We start from the raw sequence: 23069 nt of genomic DNA, 5'->3' as shown, positions 1-23069 counted from the left end.
AAATGCTGGTCATCTGTGAATAAAGCCATGCTTTTGGTTAGGCCTAATTGCTAAACTCCACTCTCCACAAAATGTTTGGCTATGGTATTGACCTATGACCACACACATTGCATTACCTTTTATGTTGCGTAGGCCTATTAAACTACTATGTACAGTTTACGTAACTGGGGCGGCAGGGTATCCTAGTGGTTAGAGCGTTGGACTAGTAACCGGAAGGTGGCAAGTTCAAATCCCCGAGCTGACAAGGTACAAATCTGTCGTTCTGCCCCTGAACAGGCAATTAACCCACTGTTCCTAGGCCGTCATTGAAAATAAGAATTTGTTCTTTAACTGACTTGCCTAGTTAAATAAAGGTAAAACATTTTTTTTTAAACTTTTGTTATGGGTTAGCATGAATATTGACATGTGGCTGGTGCTGTCTTGCAGGTGGTATGGCCAAGAAAAGGACTACAATGTCCTAGTGATGGACCTGCTGGGACCCAGTCTGGAAGACCTCTTCAACTTCTGCTCGCGCCGGTTCACCATGAAAACTGTACTAATGCTCGCAGACCAAGTAAGGCTTGGTTTCATCATTGCTCCTTATCTTTCACTGTGGCCCCTTTGTCTGTTTGCTTTTTACATTTTTTTAATAAGATTAACCCAAAACACATTTTTTGGCTGCAAAAGGGAGAATGACTAAAAATCTTATGTAAACCCAAAGTTTCAAGACAACATTTGAGAGGTTGCTGTTTTTTGCTCCACAGATGATCAGCAGAATCGAGTATGTGCACACAAAGAACTTCATTCACAGAGATATCAAGCCAGACAACTTTTTAATGGGTATTGGCCGTCACTGTAACAAGGTAAGCTTACAGCAGTTTCCCCGTCCTGAGATGCATTATGTTGACAATCTCTGACCTAGTTAGTGCCTTTGTTTTATACAACTGTGTGAAGTGATACAAGTAGCCCAAATGATCTTGTTTTTGTACGCTTTGGTGGTGCCAAGTATTCTTTTGTAGAAAATATAATCCTCAGTGAGGCAAATCATGTGATTTATTTTCTTTGAATAGGCTACGTGTCCTTGGTAATGGACATTTTAAGGCTAATTGTTTGTGGTTGGTTTAGTCCAGATGTTAAGGATGGAATGGTTTTGGTAGACACATTAAGGTGCTTTTACGACCAGGTAATACAAGCCCTCAGGTTTCTTATAGTTGTGGATCTCTTTCAGATCATAGACGGGTGTTAGTAAGACAAAAAAAAGGCATGATGTGTAATCTCAATTATTCTTTTCCCCCTTGCAGAAAATAATTAAGGCGTTTTTGTGATTCTTTTTTCATATACCAACTGTATTCAAGTTGCCTGATTTGTATTTTGTTTTTAAATAACTTACTATTTTGAGCCCTTGCAGACAGGCAACATTTGGCAAAGTTAAAGCAGGAATGCGTGTGTTTCACCACATACCTGTCCACGTGAACTGTGGAGGTTGTTAGTGTTATGTGATATAAACTTATCAGTCAGCGACAGGCTAGTCTAATCAAAACGAAGCAGTACCTTTTGGGTACTCGAGCGTTGAAGCCTGTATTACCATTTCTGGCAGTGCTGTCTGGAATAAGTGTTTACCATTGTGTGTCTGTGTGAATGCCAGCCTCAAGCTTCTTTTTTTTATTTTTTTTTATTTTTTTTACATACACATGAAATTGTCACTTTATTTTTATTTTTAAAATTTTTTTTTTTACTAAACTCCACCAACATTTATATAGGTGCACATACAATCCTTTTGGACTGCAAGCTCTGACACCCAAGCCCGAGAAGTCTTGCGTAGGATGTGCACTGAACTCAATGGATGGGAAGACATGGCAGAGCAGTAGCTTTTGCGAACCCCACTCTATCCTCTTGATGTTTAAATCAACTGCCTTTCTCTTCACCTGAACTCACTCTGCATTCTGCTTCCAACCTGCTCTTCTACAATGGTGCTTATTGTACCCAAAAGCCTTTAATTCAGTTAGTGTGTTTATGAAGTAGTCTTCATTTGGACATAGCGCCATTGATCTAAATCTAACATTTGACTAACAGTAGAGTGAAGAGCAATAGTTTATCTTTAACCCCACCCCCCCTCCCACACACTCTTTAATAGATTGCAAGTGTACACCTCACCAACAATAGTTTTTTCCCTATGGTTTGGAGAGTGATACTCAGCTTGGCATCATTGTAAACTAATTGCTTGTTTTGTTGCTTTGTCTTAGGCTGCTCTATTGGAATCTAAGAGCCACTATCACAAAGGCTGTCCTGTCATGCGTCTCTCGCAGCTATGCTAAATCTACCCCATGCAGATGAATTCATGCTCCTTTCTGACTGCACGCCTTTCCTCTGTTTTGCGCTGTAGAGCTGCTCATTGCCAGATTGGGCTTTTCCAAAGTATTCTACCCTCTTCCTTACTGAAGGTTTCCACCGTTTCCAAGCCATCAGAATAAACTTTTTAAACAATTATTTGAGTCATTGCTTCCTGTGAGATCTCAAGGAGGTAGTGGGGTTGGGTGGCTGCGTTTTTTTTCTTTTTTTCTCAAAGCTTTTTCACACATTGTTAAATGAGTGCCCATTTTAGGGAATGGCCTTAATTATTTCCCTCCTCTTTTAACCCTAGTTGTGCCAGTAAGTCAACTGCATATTGTGTTCTGTACCCAGACAGACTGTTACTCCAAATTTGTTTAATGATTATTGTAAAAAGCACTGGTGTGGCACTGCTAGCGTTAAATGCTGCAATATCAAAAAGCCACTGCAAAGTCAAAATCGTGAAACAGGTTTGGAAATAAGTGTTTGCTTTTTTTAGCAAGATAAAATAACTTAGGGATTTGGCAGTTATATTGTCTTCAGTTCTGCCTCTGAATGAAATTGGTGTGGCAGTGTGGACTGTATATTCTGCAGGAACCCCCCCCCCATCCCCCCCCATCTGCTTAGCCTAAATACTGGCTTGCAACTAAGCCCAGGCTGACTCCTCTAGGAAGTCCTCCCATAGTCTGACTCCTCTCTGATTTTAGCTCATATGCTTGCTGGTGGACAAAGGATGGCCTTGGGCTTTCTCTCCCCCTCCCATTTTCCTACCTCTCCTCCCGTTCTTTTTCTGAGCCTTGGTGTTGCCTGTCTGCGCTGGCCTTGTGGGGTTGTCAGCTATCCTGTTTGATGCACTGCACCCTCTATTGTTTGTTCAGTGTTTAGAATCTCCAGTGGGGAAGAGGAAAAGAAGCTTGGCTGTTAGTTCTTCTCAGGACCCATCTTTCTCAGGATTAAACCAGGTCTGAAACCACAACCGCCTCTTAATACTCCCCCAAATTCTGACTTTTTTTTTTTTTTTTTTACTTTTTAAACTTTACCTTTTTTTTTTACACCATTTAGAAGCAGTACTACTACTTTTTATTTATTTGATTTGGTCAATATTTTATGACCACTGTATTGGCATTAAACCAGACACACATGCTAAACAGATCTAGAGATTAATTATGGCTGCATCCCTTGTTCTCAAGGGATGCAATTTCCGCCTGAAGACATACCCTAATCTAACTGCCTGTAGCTCAGCCCCAGAGGCAAGAATATGCATATTCTTGGTATTATTTGAATGGAAACATTCTGAAGTTTGTGGAAATGTTAATTGAATGTAGGAGAATATAACGCAGTAGATCTGGTGGAAGAAAAGAGAAAGAAAGAGCATATGTTTTCTGTTTTTTATTGTTGTAGCATCATCTTTCACATGTACTAGAATAGGATACTGGAGATAATTTTGATGGATAACACAAGAGGGAAACTAGGTGTGCAAAGTTTCAGACGGATAACTTCAGGAATGGGTGAGCTACATGACATTTAGCATGAAGTCACCCAGGTGTCCCACACAAGTTGCCTAAATGTAACCAAGTGGCCGAATTGGTGAAATGACCTATAACTATATACAGCAGTGCAAATAACTATATACAACATATCAAAAGGCAATTCTAACACACAAAAAAATATATAAAATTCTTAGAAAAAATAAATAAATAAAAACAGTAGACCCTTTGGAAGTCCTCTACACAATATTTTGCTGCCTGTGCCATGTCCCACAGCAGTCTCTTTCTGATGTAAAGCAGAGGCAAACTGAACAAGTGGTGCAGGTCATGCGACACAGAACACAACGACGCCTCCATGCTGTGCCCTTTTGGCCCTGAGGCACAGTCATGCCTGCAGTAATGAACTGTGGCATATGAACTGAACTGTGGCACCACTGGAGGCAGGAGTAGAGGGGGCAGAGGTAGAGCGGGCAGCTTGGCACCGGGGGCTCCCAGTCGGAGTCGCTATCACTGTGAAAGAAAACATAAAAGGCTCATACAAATATATTTTTTTATCATCACATAAAATAAACAGATATGTATTGTATAGAGCAGAGGGAACAGTCACTAAGGTGAAGTGCTGTTCCATTCAACTGCCCTCCCCCGAAAAGCACCCAATGGCTATTTCATATGGAAAGGGTGAGGAGTAGCAGACACAGTGGCCATGTGTGTGTGTTTGCTGTTCTACTCCATTCCATTTGAATAAAAAAAATTGAAAATATATACATCTGACATGGAATATACACTGCTCAAAAAAATAAAGGGAACACTAAAATAACACATCCTAGATCTGAATGAATAAAATATTCTTATTAAATACTTTTTTCTTTACATAGTTGAAGGTGCTGACAACAAAATCACAAAAACTATCAATGGAAATCAAATTTATCAACCCAAGGAGGTCTGGATTTGGAGTCACACTCAAAATTAAAGTGGAAAACCACACTACAGGCTGATCCAACTTTGATGTAATATCCTTAAAACAAGTCAAAATGAGGCTCAGTAGTGTGTGTGGCCTCCACTTGCCTGTATGACCTCCCTACAACGCCTGGGCATGCTCCTGATGAGGTGGCGGATGGTCTCCTGAGGGATCTCCTCCCAGACCTGGACTAAAGCATCCGCCAACTCATGGACAGTCTGTGGTGCAACGTGGCGTTGTTGGATGGAGCGAGGCATGATGTCCCAGATGTGCTCAATTGGATTCAGGTCTGGGGAACGGTCGGGCCAGTCCATAGCATCAATGCCTTCCTCTTGCAGGAACTGCTGACACACTCCAGTACATGAGGTCTAGCATTGTCTTGCATTAGGAGGAACCCAGGGCCAACCGCACCAGCATATGGTCTCACAAGGGGTCTGAGGATCTCATCTCGGTACCTAATGGCAGTCAGGCGGCCTCTGGTGAGCACATGGAGGACTGTGCGGCCCCCCAAAGAAATGCCACCCCACACCATGACTGACCCACCGCCAAACCGGTCATGCTGGAGGATGTTGCAGGCAGCAGAATGTTCTCCACGGCGTCTCCAGACTCTGTCACGTCTGTCACGTGCTCAGTGTGAACCTGCTTTCATCTGTGAAGAGCACAGGGCGCTAGTTGCGAATTTGCCAATCTTGGTGTTCTCTGGCAAATGCCAAACGTACTGCACGGTGTTGGTCTGTAAAGCACAACCCCCACCTGTGGATGTCGGGCCTTCATACCACCCTCATAATTTGCAAATAAATTCATTAAAAATCCTACAATATGATTTTCTGATTTTTTTTTTTTCTTATTTTGTCTGTCATAGTTGAAGTGTACCTATGATGAAAATTACAGGCCTCCCTCGCTCATCTTTTTAAGATGGAGAACTTGCACAATTAGTGGCTGACTAAATACTTTTTTTGCCCCACTGTATATATACATACACACACACACACACCCAAACAAACACACATTTCATTGCAAATTGCAAATGATTTTTTTTGGCAAAAAAAATATAAATATATATTTATTTCATGAAACGGCATTAGCACTTACCCGTCCAGAAGTACGTCCTGTCCTTGATGAAACAGCTCCTCAGCTCCTGTTTGAATCATAACACTCAAAGATTCCTCAAACAAAAAATCTTATCTGTTTCCGGATCAATCTCTTCTATAATCTGGTGCAAATCTGTAGACTTGGACTTCGCTTTTCCTGATTTATTCGCCATGATGTCTTCAATGAAATCGTTGAAAATACTACTTTCCAAAATACTGCTGTGCGTAACAACTGCAACTCCTCTGATAGTCAAGGCGAGAATGGAGTTCGTTACGCGTGCCTTTACAAACAAGGAATGGTGGTCCAACCCATAACATACTGGTGTTTACCTCAGCTCATTGGCTATCTACCCAGCTAGATTTCAAGAAGATCAGTGGTCATTGGGCAGAAATACAGTCAATCAACGAAGCTTCGCTAAAATAATTGGTGCGCAATGAAGTCATTGCTCGTTGTCTTCAAATCAGTTCACTTCGGTCAATACTCCCCGCAAACATACTCCCCGCTGTGTTGCAAACATCCAGAGGAATGCACTGAAATCAACCATGACTAGATAAACAATTGTCTACTGTGTGTAATTACGTCGAATGCGCCGTAAAAAATTGATAGAGATGGAATTCACGGCACAAACGGTTTACAAAATGTTTTGATTTAGGCTATGGATTTTATCAAAGAAAACGGCACTTCATTTGATCACTGGGACCCTCAGGAAGAGAAATAAGAGCAACATATCAGAATGTAAATCATAATTTTACCTTCAGATGTGACTGTGTTAACTGTCATGGCGGAAAATATTTTTGTTGATCGCTCTTCTCAAACAAAAGCATGGTATTTGTTCTCTGTAACAGCTATTTTAAATCGGAAAATGTAGTTTGATTACCAAGATTCTAATCTTTTGAAGGATGTAAGACACTTGCATTTTCAAGAATGTTTAATGTTACGACGTCATATTTTTAGTTGTCACTCTGAAATTTCCCCTGATGTTGATCCCTGTACGGGGATCTCAGCCATAAGAGGTTTTAACACCAAATCCAGATTGTAGGGATCTGAGAGTAGGTGGATAAAGGACATGGTGACTAGTAGCGGAGATGCTGTTGAATTTTCTAGATTTTCTATATTTTTTGGGGGGAAGGGACACGCTCTCTCATTTGAAGTGGTCATGGCGCTAATTAATATTTTGGATGCTTTTCCATTTCCTTGGAGCTGTTTCACTGAGTTTTTAGTGCCTGCTATACACACGATTATTTTATCTTTTTCGTTTCCCAAATTATCATCACCTTCTGGGTTTTAGAATACTCAACCAAGGAAAATATCAGTCACTAACCCTTATGACTAGTGTGTCCATTTCAAGTGACCGTGCTGGCCAAAACCAGCTAAAATTGAGGTGAGATCACGGCAATTTTTCAAGTTCCTAAAGATTTTCTGTCTGCTCAGTACAACTGTAGCTACTTGGTTTATATGACTTGCACCTTGGCATTACAGAGAAGGGATAACTGGGCCATGTGGCTGTGAAAATTGTGCTGTGGTGATTGCCAGTTGCTCTGGAACAGAGGGCTATGTGGCAGCATTCGAGCTGGTCTGAACCAGCTGCCTGTTAAGAGACTGCTGCTGACTTCACAGGCTGCCTAGCCTGGCCAACTGTTGGCCAGAAGCCAGAGGCACAATGAGCAGAAAAAAAGGAGTGTTTGGAAATACAGGCCCTGAAAAGCCTGAATGAGGACCTGCGCGGCAGATGGGTGGGGTTAGGTTGTGTGCTCGCAGACCTACAGTTCAATATCAAGTTGGAAGAGAACTAGACTGTGCTTGAAGGCTAATTACTAGTATGGCTTTGCATAACCAGAACCCTCAGTCAGAAAATGATGATGCATACTTTGACTTAGCTTTAAAAGTATCTAGATTTGTGCTACTTTGTTTCACAGTTTGGTTTGTTAGGATGGGCCTGTTGAGTCAATATGGCTGTGCTTAAGATTCATGTTTCAGTATGTTGACAACAATTGGACCAGTAGGAACCAAAATCCAAGGAAGCGCAATGACTCGGCATGTTAGAGCTGATACCAACATGTATGTATTTTGAAGGTCATTGGCCTGTGAGATGAGCTCCTAAGTATTTTTTTGCAAGGTAACTGTTTAAACGATGTAGGTTTAATGGAAGCTCCCATGCTTTTGTTCTATGAAAGCTGGAATATGCCACTCGCCTTGCTACATTGTGTATTTATCGACTCTCAAATGTTCCATTCTGCCTGCAATAAACTTCCTATTGAACAAAAGGTACCTCAGCACGGAAGAAAAAGGCTCACGTTAATGAATAACGTGGTAAAGTGATTGTTAGTTTGCAGCAAGTGGACTCTTGTGTGTGGAGCTGCCTTTTCTCCCGACCAGACTTCAGATGGAAGCGTCCAAATAACATTTTACGGTTGGCGTAGCTATTTGTCTTGACAACAGGAAATGTTTGAATCCCTGGCTGAGCCAAGCAAGCAGAGGCATGGCTGAGTGGATCCGTTTCAATACGACTGCAGCCGTCAGTCAGTGCTGCCTCAGTGAAACACTTCTGTTGGGCGAGGCATTTTCTCAGGGACTGCAACCTGCAGTTGTGCGTGGGCAGTAGAGTGGAGTAGTATGGCAGGCAGTCCACAAATTTAGATGTCATTCCGATCCAAGACAGACTTTGAAGGCCGACACTTTCAACAACCCTGTTAGTAGGCAGGGAGAAACGTTCTTGAGTTTCCTGCAGAAATTCCATTTGCCTCAGACTTTGACCCCTGGGTGTTTTCCTGATCCTGCCGTCATATGGCCAGCATTGTTTTCATAGATAACAATGAGGGGCCTTGAGAATGGCTGCTTTTCTAGTCAAATGGTACACCAGGCAAAGCAGGAAATTGGAAGAATAGACCCATGGTCTCTCACAGCTCCAGCCTCCAATTTTGTCAACTGCTCCTCTGAATCAGGATAACTTTAAAATGTGTTGTATTTTTTATTTTTCTCTTCCCCCCCCCCTTTTTACAGTTGTTCCTCATTGACTTTGGTCTGGCCAAAAAATACCGGGACAACCGGACACGACAGCACATACCCTACAGAGAAGACAAAAACCTCACAGGCACAGCTCGCTATGCCAGCATCAACGCACATCTGGGAATCGAGCAGAGGTAAGAACAGTTCAGCACACAGTAATATATTTCAGCCTTCGCTGGATATTCTCTAATCTTCCTCGTTTGTACACTTATAGGCCACAGTGGCTAGGTTCCTAGGACTTATTATGTTGGTTAATGGGTCTCTTTCCCCACTTATATCGGTATCCACCCATTGTTTTTTTTTTTGTGGTGTGAAGGCGCTTTTGTTTGTTCCTGCTGAGACTGCAGAGTGGCTCTCGAAGGACTTGTTCTCATGATGGTCAACCTAGTCCCATTGGTCACTAGAATCTAGCTGCCACCAACAGCTGCACTTCCCAGTTTTGACCAATGGGGCCATGTAATTTAGCCAGATCAATCTTGTTCCCCTTATCCACATTGCTCTGGATTGAGCTGTAATGTAAGCAATTAAGTCAACTGGAGATGTTTTCCCCCTACTTTATCTTTTGACATACCATTATGGCATTGCCGCAACCTAAGCTTGCAGTAATTTTCATAAAATCTTGATTCATTGCGAACATTGCCTTTTGTGATAATAGAATTTAACATGGTTAGAAATCCTATAGTTCCCTTGTTTAAACAAGCTTTTTATGTTTTCATGTTGTCATTTTAAGCATTCACTTGGGATATGAAAAAACACAAAGCATGTGGCTGCTTCACTGAGCCGTGCCCCTAAAACAAAATTTGTGTTAAAGCACTTTAACAGGATAGACACCCCACCCTCTTGGCATCTCGTAATTCAACTTGACCAGTAAAATGGTGTCAGTGGTCTGGAAGTTGGTACAGATCAGCTGTTACAAAAGGCATTGAGATGAATGTGAAATGTGTTGCGCTTAAACCAACCGAGATGTATTAGCTCTGTACATGTACTGAATGCCAAATGTCTTTCTTTCCAGTCGCCGAGATGACATGGAGTCGCTAGGATACGTCCTGATGTATTTCAACAGAACCAGCCTGCCCTGGCAGGGACTAAAGGTAGGCCAGGCAGGTACTCTAGGGCCCCCTGTCCACTAAATAGGTGGTTAATATTTAATTCACTCGCCACAGCTTTTCCTCCTCCTGCTACTAGGCTTTTTTCTTTTGCATTTTTTCCCCCACCTGTCTCATAACATCAATTTCAGCCGCTTTACCATTTTCATGACTTCACATTGGATTCATTTTTTACTCAAGCTGAATGGTTTAAGTAGTTTTGTCCTCTGACAACTTCAGGGAATCAATTTAACATTGTGTGATGTGCCTCGTGCATTGCAGGGTAGCTTGTTAGTGAGTCTTACTAGTAGATTATCCCTAACTTCCCATTCAAGTTGTAGTGTTCCTTGAGGTCAGCTACTTCCCAGAGCTACCTTATTTTTAAATGCATATATCCTGCAGAGAAATGGGGTGCCTCGAATGTACAGTTTTATGCTCTTTACCTAGACTTGCGTTTACAACCTAATGCACCTTTGCCCTTTCTGACATGGCAAAAATCAGTGTGAGTGAGGCTCTTAATTTACAACGAGCAGGGTTAAATGGGGTACAAAAGGCCTGTCCTTTGTCTAATTTACATGTAACAGCAGCCTGCAGTACTAGTGCTTGAAACTCAAGTCCTCGGCAAGGTGTTAGGTCCAGTGCCTTCAGAAAGTATTCATACCGCTTGACTTTTTACACATTTTGGTACAGCTTTATTTTTTATTTAACATTTATTAAATTAGGCAAGTCAGTTAAGAACAGTATTCTTTACAATGACGGCCTACCTGGGCCAAACCCGGACGATGCTGGGCCAATTGTGTGCCACCTTATGGGACTCCCAATCACGGCTGACTCCCAATCATGTGACGCAGCCTGGATTCGAACCAGGGACTGCAGTGACGCCTTTTGCGCTGAGATGCAGTGCCTTAGACCGCTGCGCCATTCGGGAGCCTCAATCTAAAATTAAAATGCTTTTTTTTGTCACTGGCCTACATACAATACCCCATGTTTTTAGAAATTTGAACAAATTACACTGAACAAAAATATAAACGCAATATGTAAGGTGTTGGTCCATGTTTCATGGGCTGAAATTAAAAGATCCCAAATGTTCTGTATGCACAAAAATATTATTTTCTGCACAAATGTGTTTGTTTCCCTGTTAGTGAGCAGTTCTCTTTTGCCAAGATATGCCACACTTGTCAGGTGGATGGATTATCAAGAAGCTGATAAACAGCATGATCATTACACATGTGCACCTTGTGCTGGGGACAATTAAAGGCCACTCTGAAGTGTGCAGTTTTGATACACAACACAGTGCCACAGATGTCTGAAGTTGAGGGAGCATGAAATTGGCATGCTAACTGCAGGAATGTCCACCAGAGTTGTTGCCAGAGAATTTGATCTACATTTCTCTACCATAAGCCACCTCCATTGCTTAGGGAATTTGTCAGTACTTCCAAACAGCCTCACAATCACAGACCATGTGTAACCATGCCAGCCCAGGACCTCCATCTTACTTCTTCACCTGCGGGAGCATCTTAGACCAGCCACTCGGACAGCTGAGTAAACTGAGGAGTATTTCTGTCAGCAATAAAGCCAATTTTGGGGGGGGGGGGGTACCCAAGTGGGTGCCCCTGCCCAGTCATGTCCATAGATTAGGGCCCAATTTATTTCAATTGACTGATTTCCTTATGAACCCCAGCTCAGTAAAATTGTTGTTTTGTATTTTTGTTCAGTATAACGAAAAGCTGAAATGTCTTGGGTCAATAAGTACCCCTTTTGTTATGGTTAGCCTAAATAAGTTAAGGAGGCAAAATGTGTTTCACAAGTTACATGGAATCTGTGTGCAATAAGTGTTTAGCATGATTTGTGAATGACTACCTAATCTCTGTACCCCACACATACAATCATCTGTAAGGTCTCTCTGTCAAGCAGTGAATTTCAAACACAGATTCAACCACCAAGACCAGGGATGTTTTCCAATGCCTCGGAAGAAGGGCACCTATTGGTAGATGAAAACAAAGTGTTATGTTTTGGGTAAATCCAATACAACACATTGAGTGACACACTCCATATTTCCAAGTATAGTGGTGTTGCATCATGTTTTGGGTATGCTTGTAATAAGGACTGTGGATAAGAAAAGGAATGGAGCGATGCACAGGCAAAATCCTAGAGGAGTACCTGGATTAGTTTGCTTTCCATCACAGAGAGATAAATGTTTTTCTGCAGGACAAAACCTAAAGCACAAGGTCAAATCTACACTGGAGTTGCTTAAAAAGAAGGCAGTGAATGTTCTGGATTGGCCAAGTTAGTTTGCATTTAAATCTACTTGAAAATCTATGGTAAGACCTGAAATGGTTGTCCATCAATGATCAACAACTAATTTGACAGAGCTTAAGAATAATGTGCAAATGTACAATCCAGGGGTGGAAAGCTTTTAGGGATCTATCCAGAAAGACTCCGCTGTAATTGCTGCCAAAGGTGTAAAAACACCTTTGCAAAGTATTGACTCCGAGGTTTGAATACTTATGTAAATGAGATTTCTGTATTTCATTTGTAATAAATTAGCAGAGAAACTTGTTCACCTTGTCATTATGGGGTATTGTGTGTAGATGGGTGAGATATATATTTTGAGTTCAGGCTGTAACACAACTTACCTGGTAGAATGAGGGTTAATAAAAACAAAATGTGGAATAAGTTAAGGGGTATGAATGCTTTCTGAATTACCTTCAGCACCAAGCCTTTCTTTACATGCATACAGCCCCAATTGCCCGGCCTAGCGAGATGGATTAGGTCGTGAAACACCACTTGTGTACACACACTTGACCCATGAGTAGTCTATTACAGAGTAACGCAACTTTCTCTAATGGCCCAATATTTCCCTCAGGTGGCTCTTTCAGTGCTACAAATCACATCAGGCCAAACAAATTCCTTATTCTGTTATGTTATGGGCCACTGATCTCGCCGGGGGTGAAGGAAAACTGCAAAGGGTAGTGTTAAACTGTGGTGCACAACATTTTCATTTCTCGCCCACATGTTCCACAGGCTGCCACAAAGAAACAGAAGTACGAGAAGATTAGCGAGAAGAAGATGTCGACTCCAGTCGAGGTGTTGTGTAAGGTGAGCGTGTGAAACCATAGAACAGTGTTTCCCAAACTCGATCCTCAGGACCCCAAGGGGTGCATGTTTTTGCCCTAGCACTATACCGCTGATTTCAAATGATCAACTAATCATCAAGCTTTTGATAATTTCAATCAGCTGTGTAAAGGGATTCCACTGTGTTAAATTGATGAACTCTGCGACACGCCATGCCGCTATTTTTAGTCAGGGTCACAGGGACAGAACGGTAGATACTATGGAAGTCTAGAGATTACTGGAGTCCACGAGTGGCCACATCAGCAAGTGAAGTATGTGCCTTGTAACGGGTGAAGGCTTTCTCTCTGTGTACAAGAGCAGAGATATGGTGGCTGGAGGTGCTAATCTAATCCAGTCTTTAAATAGTGGCTGTTATGCATAGCCTTGGAACTGAAAGCATAGTGGCCATTGGTCATTAAAATACTTAAGTAGCTGGCTGTGAGTGCATGCTCAAGCCTTGCATTAGGCTGTGGAGTGACTTGTGTAACCTCACAATAATTTTTTTTCTGTCAGTAATTGCCCTCATTTTACCAAAACACATCGTAAAGAAATTGATTAGGCGCTGACTGTCATTGTAATGTATAATAACCGAAACAGTTGAAAAAATGGATAAGTAGATAACATTCAATCTCCTACTCTTGTTTTCAGGGTTTCCCCGCAGAGTTTGCCATGTACCTGAACTACTGCCGTGGGCTGCGGTTTGAGGAGGCGCCTGACTACATGTACCTGCGTCAGCTGTTCCGCATTCTCTTCAGGTGCTCATCATTTCTCAACCTCTTACCTCTGTCCCCAAGGGAGCTGAAATACACACACCAAGTCATGTTTTTTCTTCTTCTCAGTGTTGACACACAATGCAGAACAACGTTGTGTTAATAACAGATTGTACTAATGTTAATAGTGAAGTGTTCTTTAAAAAATAAAAATAAATGCCTACAGCAGTTCGTCCTATGTTTTGCATGTCGTCTGTCTGCTTTCATGTATGTTAAGGCTGAAAACAAATTCAGCCTTAACAGTAAAGAGGTATTTTTAATAAAGCAGAGCTGTGTGACAATGTCTGAACGTGTTTGTGTGCTTGTCCAGGACCCTGAACCACCAGTACGACTACACGTTTGACTGGACAATGCTGAAGCAGAAAGCAGCACAGCAGGCCGCGTCCTCAGGGGGACAGGGGCAACAGGCACAAACTCCTACAGGCAAGCAAACTGACAAACCCAAGAGTAACATGAAAGGTTAGTAGCAAAAAGCCAAGCGACGTTTGGAGTGCAAAAATGGAGACACCAATTGCTTTCATTTTCGTTCCCCCTTCAAAGTGGTAAAAAAAACCTAAAAAACAAGTGGATTTGGAACATTCTCTCCCACCAGATTAATGAGAGAAAAAAAGTGTTAGTTCGAGGAGGCCCCCAAAAGATAAAGAGAAATTCAATTGGTCTGTCTTGCAGATGCAAAGACGTCCTTGGGAAATTTGACTACTAACTTTGTACCCAAATGTCTTTATTCTTCTCTGGGACAAAGGGGTGGCTTTATCATCTTCTTTGGATGTTAAAATCATAGTGATTTCGCTCTTTTGAATGAACCCCTTCTCTTAATGGGGTGTATGATTCACTCTTTCTCGCAATCATTGTTCCTGGATCTAACACTTGTTAATCTTTATTGGAATGCTCTAAAATACTTGGTTGAGCAGGAGTGAGATTCTAACCACATACCAATAAAGGTTTCATACATGTTGGTGCAATGGTTAATAAATTGCTGTCTGTTTTCATGTGTAATTTTAGTGCTCATGTGATGTGACTCTTGAATGACCTCTTTTAATTCCAGTCGCCCCCCTCCCTCTCGTAGAGGGTATCCCGGGTGCCCAGGGTTGATGGTGGAGGAGTCAAACCAATTTTTCAAAAAACCTGAAGCTGTTTTCATCAGGTGACGACTAGGATTTCCACAGGGATTAGGCTGTAGCCCATTTAGATTTGTAATCTCTGGCATGAAATTGCAGGGCGGCCTTGTTGGATACCAACTACCTGACCTGTATTAGATTTAGTAGTAAAAGGCACGTTTACTTCAAATCAATGCCAACCCCCTATTACTTAAAACCACCACTAATAATATCTGTTGCATTGGCTTCATCAGACCTCACTGCTCCGCACACACCATGCGTTTATCCACACACTGCATGGAGGACTCTAATGAAGCCCTCCCTCCGTTCCATGTGTATTAGTCCATGTGTGCCAGCTTGGTTCAGACGGCTTAGGCAGGGCTGAATTAAGTCCTCAATACACAATGGTTATCATCTGAGCTATGTGGATTAAGTATTTATTATTAGACCAAAAAATGTTTTTGGGGGTTGAGTGCAGGTTAATTGGAGAGGGGGGGGGGGAGGCCTGATGTATGTTGGTGACATGACACGGATGGCGCCCCCGAGAGGGCTCAGTGTATCAGTCCTGCTCTTCCCCAGCACGCCAGCCCCTCTGACTTAGCAGAGAGGCTACCATTTTGTGTGACGTATTGTTGGTCAAATCCTGTCCCAAACAAGGCAGGATTTGGTTTAGGTGGCGTAGGTTTACTGATGGTTATAGTTTTTCTTGTATGAGATGCTTTCTCCATGATGTCAGGCAAATCATCTTCTGCCCCTCTCCGGGCACGACTAATGACGGTGTTTGGTCTCCGCTCTGCCGAGAAGAGCTTTGAAAGCCATTAAATATGAATATGAAATCAAAGCAGGAGGACACTCTGTCTGCCCTCCTTTCTCTTCCCCTCTCTTTCAAGGCACATCACACAATGATGGCAGTGAACAAGTGCTGTGAAGAGGCTAGTTTATAAATAGGATTTTCTGATGACGTGGTATTGGTCTAATCCTTTGTGCACTATGTCTGTTTTAGTATGTGTACTCCATGCGCACAGTTGAGCGCTGCTTATGTGCCTTCCCTGCAGGGGTGGAGAGATCAAAGTTTTCCCTACGTAACAGATTTTTTATTTTTTTTAAATAAAAAATAAAAAGGACCTTTTGTTAAAGGGACCCCCTGCTCACAAGCAAAGCTATAAAATATATAAAAGGACATCTCTTTCTAAGGTCTGGTGACGGTTATTTGTTCTCTGCTACTCTCTGTCCCTTTAAGATAACACTGCAAGTGAAGGGTGCTGAGTAGCCACAGCCAGGAATTTAAATAGTCAAGCTCCGGCGTATTGGAGCTTGAAAGAACTTGCTGGGTTTCTTGGATACCAATTTGACTTGGCCACTGTTAGCCTTGTAACAATGGAAACCTTGTTAATGCAAGTTTGCGTTTCAGCCCTCTATTGCGCCATTGCCTCGTATTATATGATAGTTGTTTAGAGCATGCCACGTTGATATAATCAGGCAAACGCAAGTAGCTAACGCTCATAGCATACTCCATTGACCCAGGCCTTTACTCTTTGAAGCATATCGATCATCACATGGTCATTTTAGTGTCTGTGTAGGGCCTAAATGTCATCGTCATGTTGCTGTGAAATCTCCTAAAGGATATTTGCTGTATTAGAAGAGGCGTGTTCTATTAATAGCTCGCATATGGAGAATTGAGCTGCCCTTTCACCCCTGTGAGTGTGACTGGTCTGTTACATCAGCTGGCCCCTCCACTCCCAACAAAATGAAATATGGACACTTGAAACGGCAGGGATCTCCTCCTTCATATCCGTGTGTTATATTTTGTCATTGAACCAACGACTCACATTGACGTCCATTAAATAAGCGAAAGGTCCAGAGATTTTCATGTGTAATTCAGAACCATTACTTTTGCTTATTTCTCCGACGGATAGATCCTCTGATGGCTCTCTGAACACACTCCCATGTAAAATGCCTGCAGCGAAACTGCACCTTTCCTTTGAATCCTACCACATCGGAGAGAATTGCTGTAGCAGGAGGTGACTCAGGAGCGTTCATGTCAAATTCTTCTCATATCACTCAGATCTGACGAGATCATGTCCAGACTTGAGCTGCAGTTATCTAAACCCACTCGGTGAGTCTCGGAACGCATCATCAAGGTGTGAAGGCTTGCTTGAGGAAGACAAAAGATTGTCAAAGCCCATGAGAAAGAGTGAGGAATCCTCACACATTTTAGTGTTACCTAATCCTGTTCTGCCCATGTTCCTATCCTTTGGATTGGCGCCTCTAAAGGCCAGCTGCTGAGCTGCATGGGTGTGGCTATGGAGAGGGAATACATGTCATTGGGTAATGGCTGTCTGTAAAGATTACTTGAAGCATGATGGGAGGTTGACTCACACAGGCAGATCACATCCCCGTTTGTCTTTTTAGAAGTGTTTTTGTTATCTCGGTTGAACTACGCCCTTTAAAAGTAGATTTTTTTCACAAGACTCATTGTTTCCTTATTCGCTTTCCACTTGTCTTTCTGTCTATACCCACTCCCGGTACACTACACAGCTGCTGTTGTCTCCTGCACTAGTTGTGAACCTTTTTAAGGTGGTGGTGAATGTCTTCATTACAGGAGTCTCAGAGTAAATGTTTGATTCCCCGTCTCAGGCACTCTGCAGCAGTGGGGCCGAGCTTGCTGCAGAGCGGGACTGATGACTGGGCACTTTTTTATTACAGGGCTGGAAAACTGCCGTCATTTACTTGGCCTTGTTGATAGTCGCTCAACCCTTTTTTTGATGAAGATAACCCGTTCGACTTGATGTGTAACCTATGGCCTCTTGTCTCTGTCTCTCTCTCTCTCTCTTCTCGTTTCTCTTGCAGGTTTCTGAGCAGTAAGAAAAAGAAATGAAGACGAGTGGCCGTAGCAGGATTTGCCTTCCAATCACACCCCGGATTCCAGGATCAAATTCACCAGAGCCTGCCAGGCATTGTGGACAACCCTTTTTTCCTGTTAAAGAACTTTCGTTCCATATACTATATATGTAATTGCTCTATATAGATAACATGCTCTGCATATATCTATATATTGGTATGTATATACTATATCCACACAGAAAGCCGGCTTGGTATGGAATTTTACGAAGCTGTAGCCGTCTCTATTGTCCTGTCCCTGAAGATTTTTTTTTTTTTTGGTGTGTGTTTCTTCAAAACTGAAAATAAGACATGGTTGGCTCACTGTGGATGTTATTGTGCACATTGCAATACTTTCCCCTTGATACTTTCTCCCTCTGAGCTGCTGCTCGGGTGCCTGCCTCACCTCATGGCCCCCTGTCAGAGCAGCTTTGTCCCCATTCCCTCAGTCACTGAGCGTGGCACGACCCAGACACACGTCAGTCAGATTGAACATTTTGAAACAACAATTTTCTCTTCAACTTTTTTTCCCTCATTTTCAAGCAAAATGAAAGATGTAAACGGAAACTGTTCTTTGTTATGAATGAATCCTGGGTATTTACTAAGCAAACATTGGATTTATTTAGTTTCTTTTCATAAAAAGGGTAATTAAGATTCTGCCTGCTGATATGTGCTAGAAGAGCTTCAAATGTGAAGATGAAAACAATTCTAGTGACTACTAGGTTCCTCTTTAGAACGCTGCATTAACTATATTGTACTTGGTATTCTGAAGTCTCAAACAATGAATAAAAAAGATCAACTCCACAAAAGCATATTCATTATAAATTAGGCACCACTTGACTAAACCTGTTTGGAAATTGCTTATTTTTAAAAAAATGACGCAAATTATTTTTATTTTTGAAGATGTTAATGTCAATCGACAAATGTCGTGTTTTTATTATTTTTTATTCATTGAGTTGCTTTGGATGGCATCAATGTTCCGTTTTTGAGAGGACCTCACACCACCCACCCTTCGGTTATCATTTTTATATACATACATATATATACACTTTTTTTTAAAGAATCAGAACCTACTTTTTTCCCCTTCAGTTTTATAGAGTTGTCTTTCCCTGTATTGAATTGATAATTTTTAGGGGAAGGGTGTTTTTGTTTCTTCTTCCTGCGAGGAAGCAGATCCTCTTGTAAAATATTATTTCTCTCCAACTAAATTTCGCTGCTGCTTAGAGTAGTGACCTTTTTTCCCTAATTTTCATTATTTGTTATTGCGAAGAAAGTTTTGGAGGGTTTAATTTCTGTATACTTTTGAGTCTTGAGGGAAGAATAATTTGGATTTCTCTCAGCCTTTAGTCAAGACAGATGCACACTAGTAACTGTTTCTCCCCCTCCCTAATAATCCCCCTGACCCAGCTTTAGCTATTTTACAGCTGGACATTCTATAAAAAATGTAATTTATTCCCTTTAGCATGTCAGAATAAATTTAAATGACTTGTCAGAATCACTGTCCAAGTCTCTGTAATTTGAAGAAAACACAGACTTCTTCCTTAGGCCCGGATGACAATTGGTCTTTCCATTTTCTTGTCTTTACACATTTACGTGTTTGACTACCACACAACCCTCGTATTGTGAGAATTTTTCAAATTTGACATCCGCAGGATTGGGGATAGATAAAAAGGAAAGATGCAAAGGATTTGTCTAAAGGTATGATCACTTGATGCAAAGGGACACATTTGTGGAAAGGTATTGCTGTAATCTAGAAAAAGCAGTTCCTGTGAAATATTGTTGGGGTGGTGGGTAGTTGTAGGTGCCTGTGGTGGTGTTTTGAAGAAAAGATCTTCCCGGATTTATATCTGTAAATATTAAAATGGATTAAAATAGCTGTTGTGGAAAATTGTTTTTCTACAACTCATAAAACTGGCTAAAACAAAGAATTGTGGCTGGCAGCAAGTCTTCACTATGGGACTCACTCTTCCTCATTCTATACAATAGTAAAACGTGTCAAAGGGGTTAGTCGAACAACCGAGAAGAGCATGGAGAACTACACAATGGGTTTAGGGCCAAAGTGCAATGCAACAAGGTGTAGGCTAACCCCACCCCCTTACATAATGGAAATGGGTGATTCCAAGTAAAAATAGATGTCTGTGTGAGACTACCCCTTCCTCTGCGCAACAACATTATTGGAGTGTTTGCATTGTTCTGTAGGGTCTGTCAGTGTAGTAATTTCGATGGCACTCCTGCTGGGCCACTTTGTCAACAGGAAAATAACTTGCAAAGCTGGCAACAAAAAGTAGCAAAAGAAAGGTTCTCTATATATTAAATTCCCCAGTGTATCTTTGGGTAAGTGACTTGTATTTATTTTAGTTTGAATGGTACCTAACTGCCCTGGGTTATCCTGAGAGTCCTAGAAGGGGCCTTGTGTGGTCAGGGATTTGTTAACCATGACACACTAGACACCAGGCTGCTGAGAGCCAAGTCATTCTCCAGGCAAGGAGGACAGGACAGCACAAGGGTAGCAGCAGGGTGAAAAAGTCCTGGTTGTCCTTTCATCCGTTGTGAGGTCGACACAAGTGGAAAGCAGCTGTTTGCAGAGAGAGGGAGGCCCCAGACATCCCTCTGGGAGAACAAAAGGGACCAAAGGGACAATCATGCTTGGAGTGAAGAAATGCCTGTCACAAATGTAAGCGAGGTCAATCGAAATGGTAGGTCAAACTCAATCTCACAGTTTGTATCTGAAGCCATTGGTGACCTTTTAGAAGGCGAAAGAACACGCACCCCTATTTCAAAATGTTCCATTGAACCATTATTCACCCACAGCAGCACTCCCTAGTGTCTTGTAAAGGGGAGTATTCAGAAGAAACAGCCCGATTAAGAAATCCCATTCATGATCATCTTCTCAAGACTCATTCACCATCTCAGTAATAGAAGATCTCTAACTGCCTAGGTGCCTCATCCTCATGAGCAGATGAGTGGCTTCAACATAGGCAGATCTAGTGAGGTGTGGTGAGGTGTCACATGCTGATCGGGCTCCGTTCCTCCCTCTCTTCCTGCCATCTACCAGGGCTGCTACTGCAGTGTAATGTAACCCCATTGCCAGACTAAACCCTACCTCTCTTTGGCCTTGTCCTACCTTATCCATTTGCTCCCACTACAGACCAAGCAGGCACTAAATGCTCACAACCCAAGGCATGCAGATGCATGTGGGCACTAGAAAGGAATTAGAGAACCCTTGTATAATGCTGGGAGGTGCCTATAGAGGGCAAGGTACAGTGTGAGGTGGTGAAAGCCTGCTCCCTTGACAGATTATAATTGAGTAGCAGCACTACCACACATGTCATTTCATAGTCATGTTAATTGAGGAAAACTTTAATTTTCTTATCCTAGTAATGTAATGTAATGTTTGCCCACATCTTGTACACCATCAGCCTCTATGAATACATGATTGAAGAGGGAAGACATAATATGGAGCAGATCCCCAAGGATTATATTCAGAACATGATTTCTGACCCCGTTTCAGCGTTCCAAATGGGAGGGGGATCTTTAGGACCAAAGTGTAACCTTCTAAACAAGGACACGTTGTATCTCAGGTGCTGATTGGCCATTCGATATTCACCCGTTGTTACAGGTTGTAAAAATAAATGTGAGGAATGAATTTATCATAAATGACTGTGATGCTCTTGACAACGTCTAAACGCGGCTACATTTACAGGAGCGTATTCAGCTGGGCGCATCGATGGATCGTTGCATATATAATTGTTTATGGATTCAATTGTGAAACTGCGTGTGTTCTGTGAAACAGAAACGTTATTATATGCGTTGTGAACCTTGTACTATACGACAGAGACCGCGCCCCAATGTGGCGTCCTTGTGAAACTGCCCGAGAGCTCGAACAAAAGTATCACATTTCTATCTGTCGTGTCCCTACGTCAACCTACAGGCAGAACATTCAAAACAATGCGTTACATTTTGACTTCACAAGGCTACCGAAAAGTATATTAGTAAACACAGATACATATCCCCCCTCATAAACCCACCCCATCCATCATGTGCAGATGTTTTTGCGGAGTCTGCCAGTCAACCCAATGATCAATAGAATTTAAAATATATATTTTCTATAGTTTCTCAATTATGTTGTTTGCTGTTGATGATATAGTAGGCTACTGTTCAGTTCCTGTGCATAGAGGAACCCGAAAATCCTTGCCTCACCTCATTTTCCAGTGTATAGCCTACCATTAGATATTTATTTCAGGCTGTGTAGCTTACCTTCTAAATGAATGTGAATTAAAATAACCCCCATATATAGTAACAACAATGTTCTATTCTCAATGGCCCACTTAATAGGTAATCTTTTCCTGCTACAAAACCAATCATGGCTTTATTTTTTAACACAGCTCATTTGCTTGCTGTTCTGAAGCAGCAAAACACCTCATATTGTATTTTTCACCAAGCTGTGTAGTATAAGACGCGCTTGTGTGGCCTGTATTGTATTTTTTCACTGATTTTCTTTGTAGGCTTCCTTTGTGGGTGTCCTTGTCGGACCTAGGTACTGTATAATCTTACATTAAGCATAAAGTGGGTCGTATACAGCAGGCAGCCTAGTGGTTAGAGCATTGGGCCAGTAACCAAAAGGTTAAGATTCCAACTCAATCTGACTGGTGCTGTCTTGTGTAAATGTATGCACTGTACTATATGGTGCAGTATGTACTGTTTCTGAACATGTGGTCATACAACAAGACAACATGATCAGAAAAGCACCAGATTCCCAGACTAAGTAAACATACAAGATCTGCTCGAAAGTGCCCATGGAACAAGTTGGACCTGAAGTGTAAATGTTCAGTCTAGGCGTTTATTTTGTGAGCCAGAATGACACAAAAGTCCCATCCATGGTTTCAGGTGGCTGCGGCGAGTCACTTCCTATGCTGGTTCTTTCCCGCTCTACGGTAGGTATCATTCACTCCTTATGCCGTGGCCCAAACAGCCATTCATTCCCCTTCCTCCCTGAACGCTGTGCTGTAATCTGTCACACAATACCGGGAGCAACTGATACCCATGATCCCTCACCTGGCCCAACACATGTCTGACTGCATGAGGAAGCACCGGGGTTCTCACTTTCACACCTAGCGGGGAAGGGAAGAGGCCTGTCGGTCTGGCAAAGTGCTGGTCAAACACTATGGTTTTACTTGTGACTCAGATAAGGGGTTGAGCTGGGCCGCACCCAACTCAAGGTGTGTTGCTGTCGGCTTAATCAGCAGGTAAGGGAAGTGTGTGTGTGCATGCGT

The 23069-nt window shown here is 42.1% G+C and overlaps 1 protein-coding gene across 14 annotated transcripts in view; it reads left to right on the top strand.

Annotated features, from left to right (window-relative positions):
* The window catches only part of csnk1a1 (casein kinase 1, alpha 1), a 35013-nt gene extending 15343 nt beyond the window's left edge, over positions 1-19670 (top strand). The window contains exons 3-12 of one of the 14 annotated variants that reach the window (XM_036942690.1): positions 427-553; positions 744-842; positions 3186-3269; positions 8845-8984; positions 9863-9941; positions 12951-13034; positions 13698-13804; positions 14130-14242; positions 14865-14963; positions 17767-19670. In XM_036942690.1, the coding sequence (XP_036798585.1) occupies positions 427-553; positions 744-842; positions 3186-3269; positions 8845-8984; positions 9863-9941; positions 12951-13034; positions 13698-13804; positions 14130-14242; positions 14865-14911 (880 nt within the window). In that variant the 3' untranslated portion in view covers positions 14912-14963; positions 17767-19670. Of the gene's footprint in view, positions 1-426; positions 554-743; positions 843-3185; positions 3270-8844; positions 8985-9862; positions 9951-12950; positions 13035-13697; positions 13805-14129; positions 14284-14864; positions 14964-17766 lie in introns of those variants that run through there. The other 13 variants (XM_036942687.1, XM_036942688.1, XM_036942692.1 and 10 more) reach the window with 13 other exon arrangements.
* Positions 19671-23069: the final 3399 nt, after the last annotated feature.

This window comes from Oncorhynchus mykiss, chromosome 14 (assembly GCF_013265735.2).
Source record: "Oncorhynchus mykiss isolate Arlee chromosome 14, USDA_OmykA_1.1, whole genome shotgun sequence".
Taxonomy (NCBI): domain Eukaryota; kingdom Metazoa; phylum Chordata; class Actinopteri; order Salmoniformes; family Salmonidae; genus Oncorhynchus; species Oncorhynchus mykiss.
Note: the sequence above shows the minus strand (reverse complement) of the source record. Positions and strands in the feature narration are given on the sequence as shown.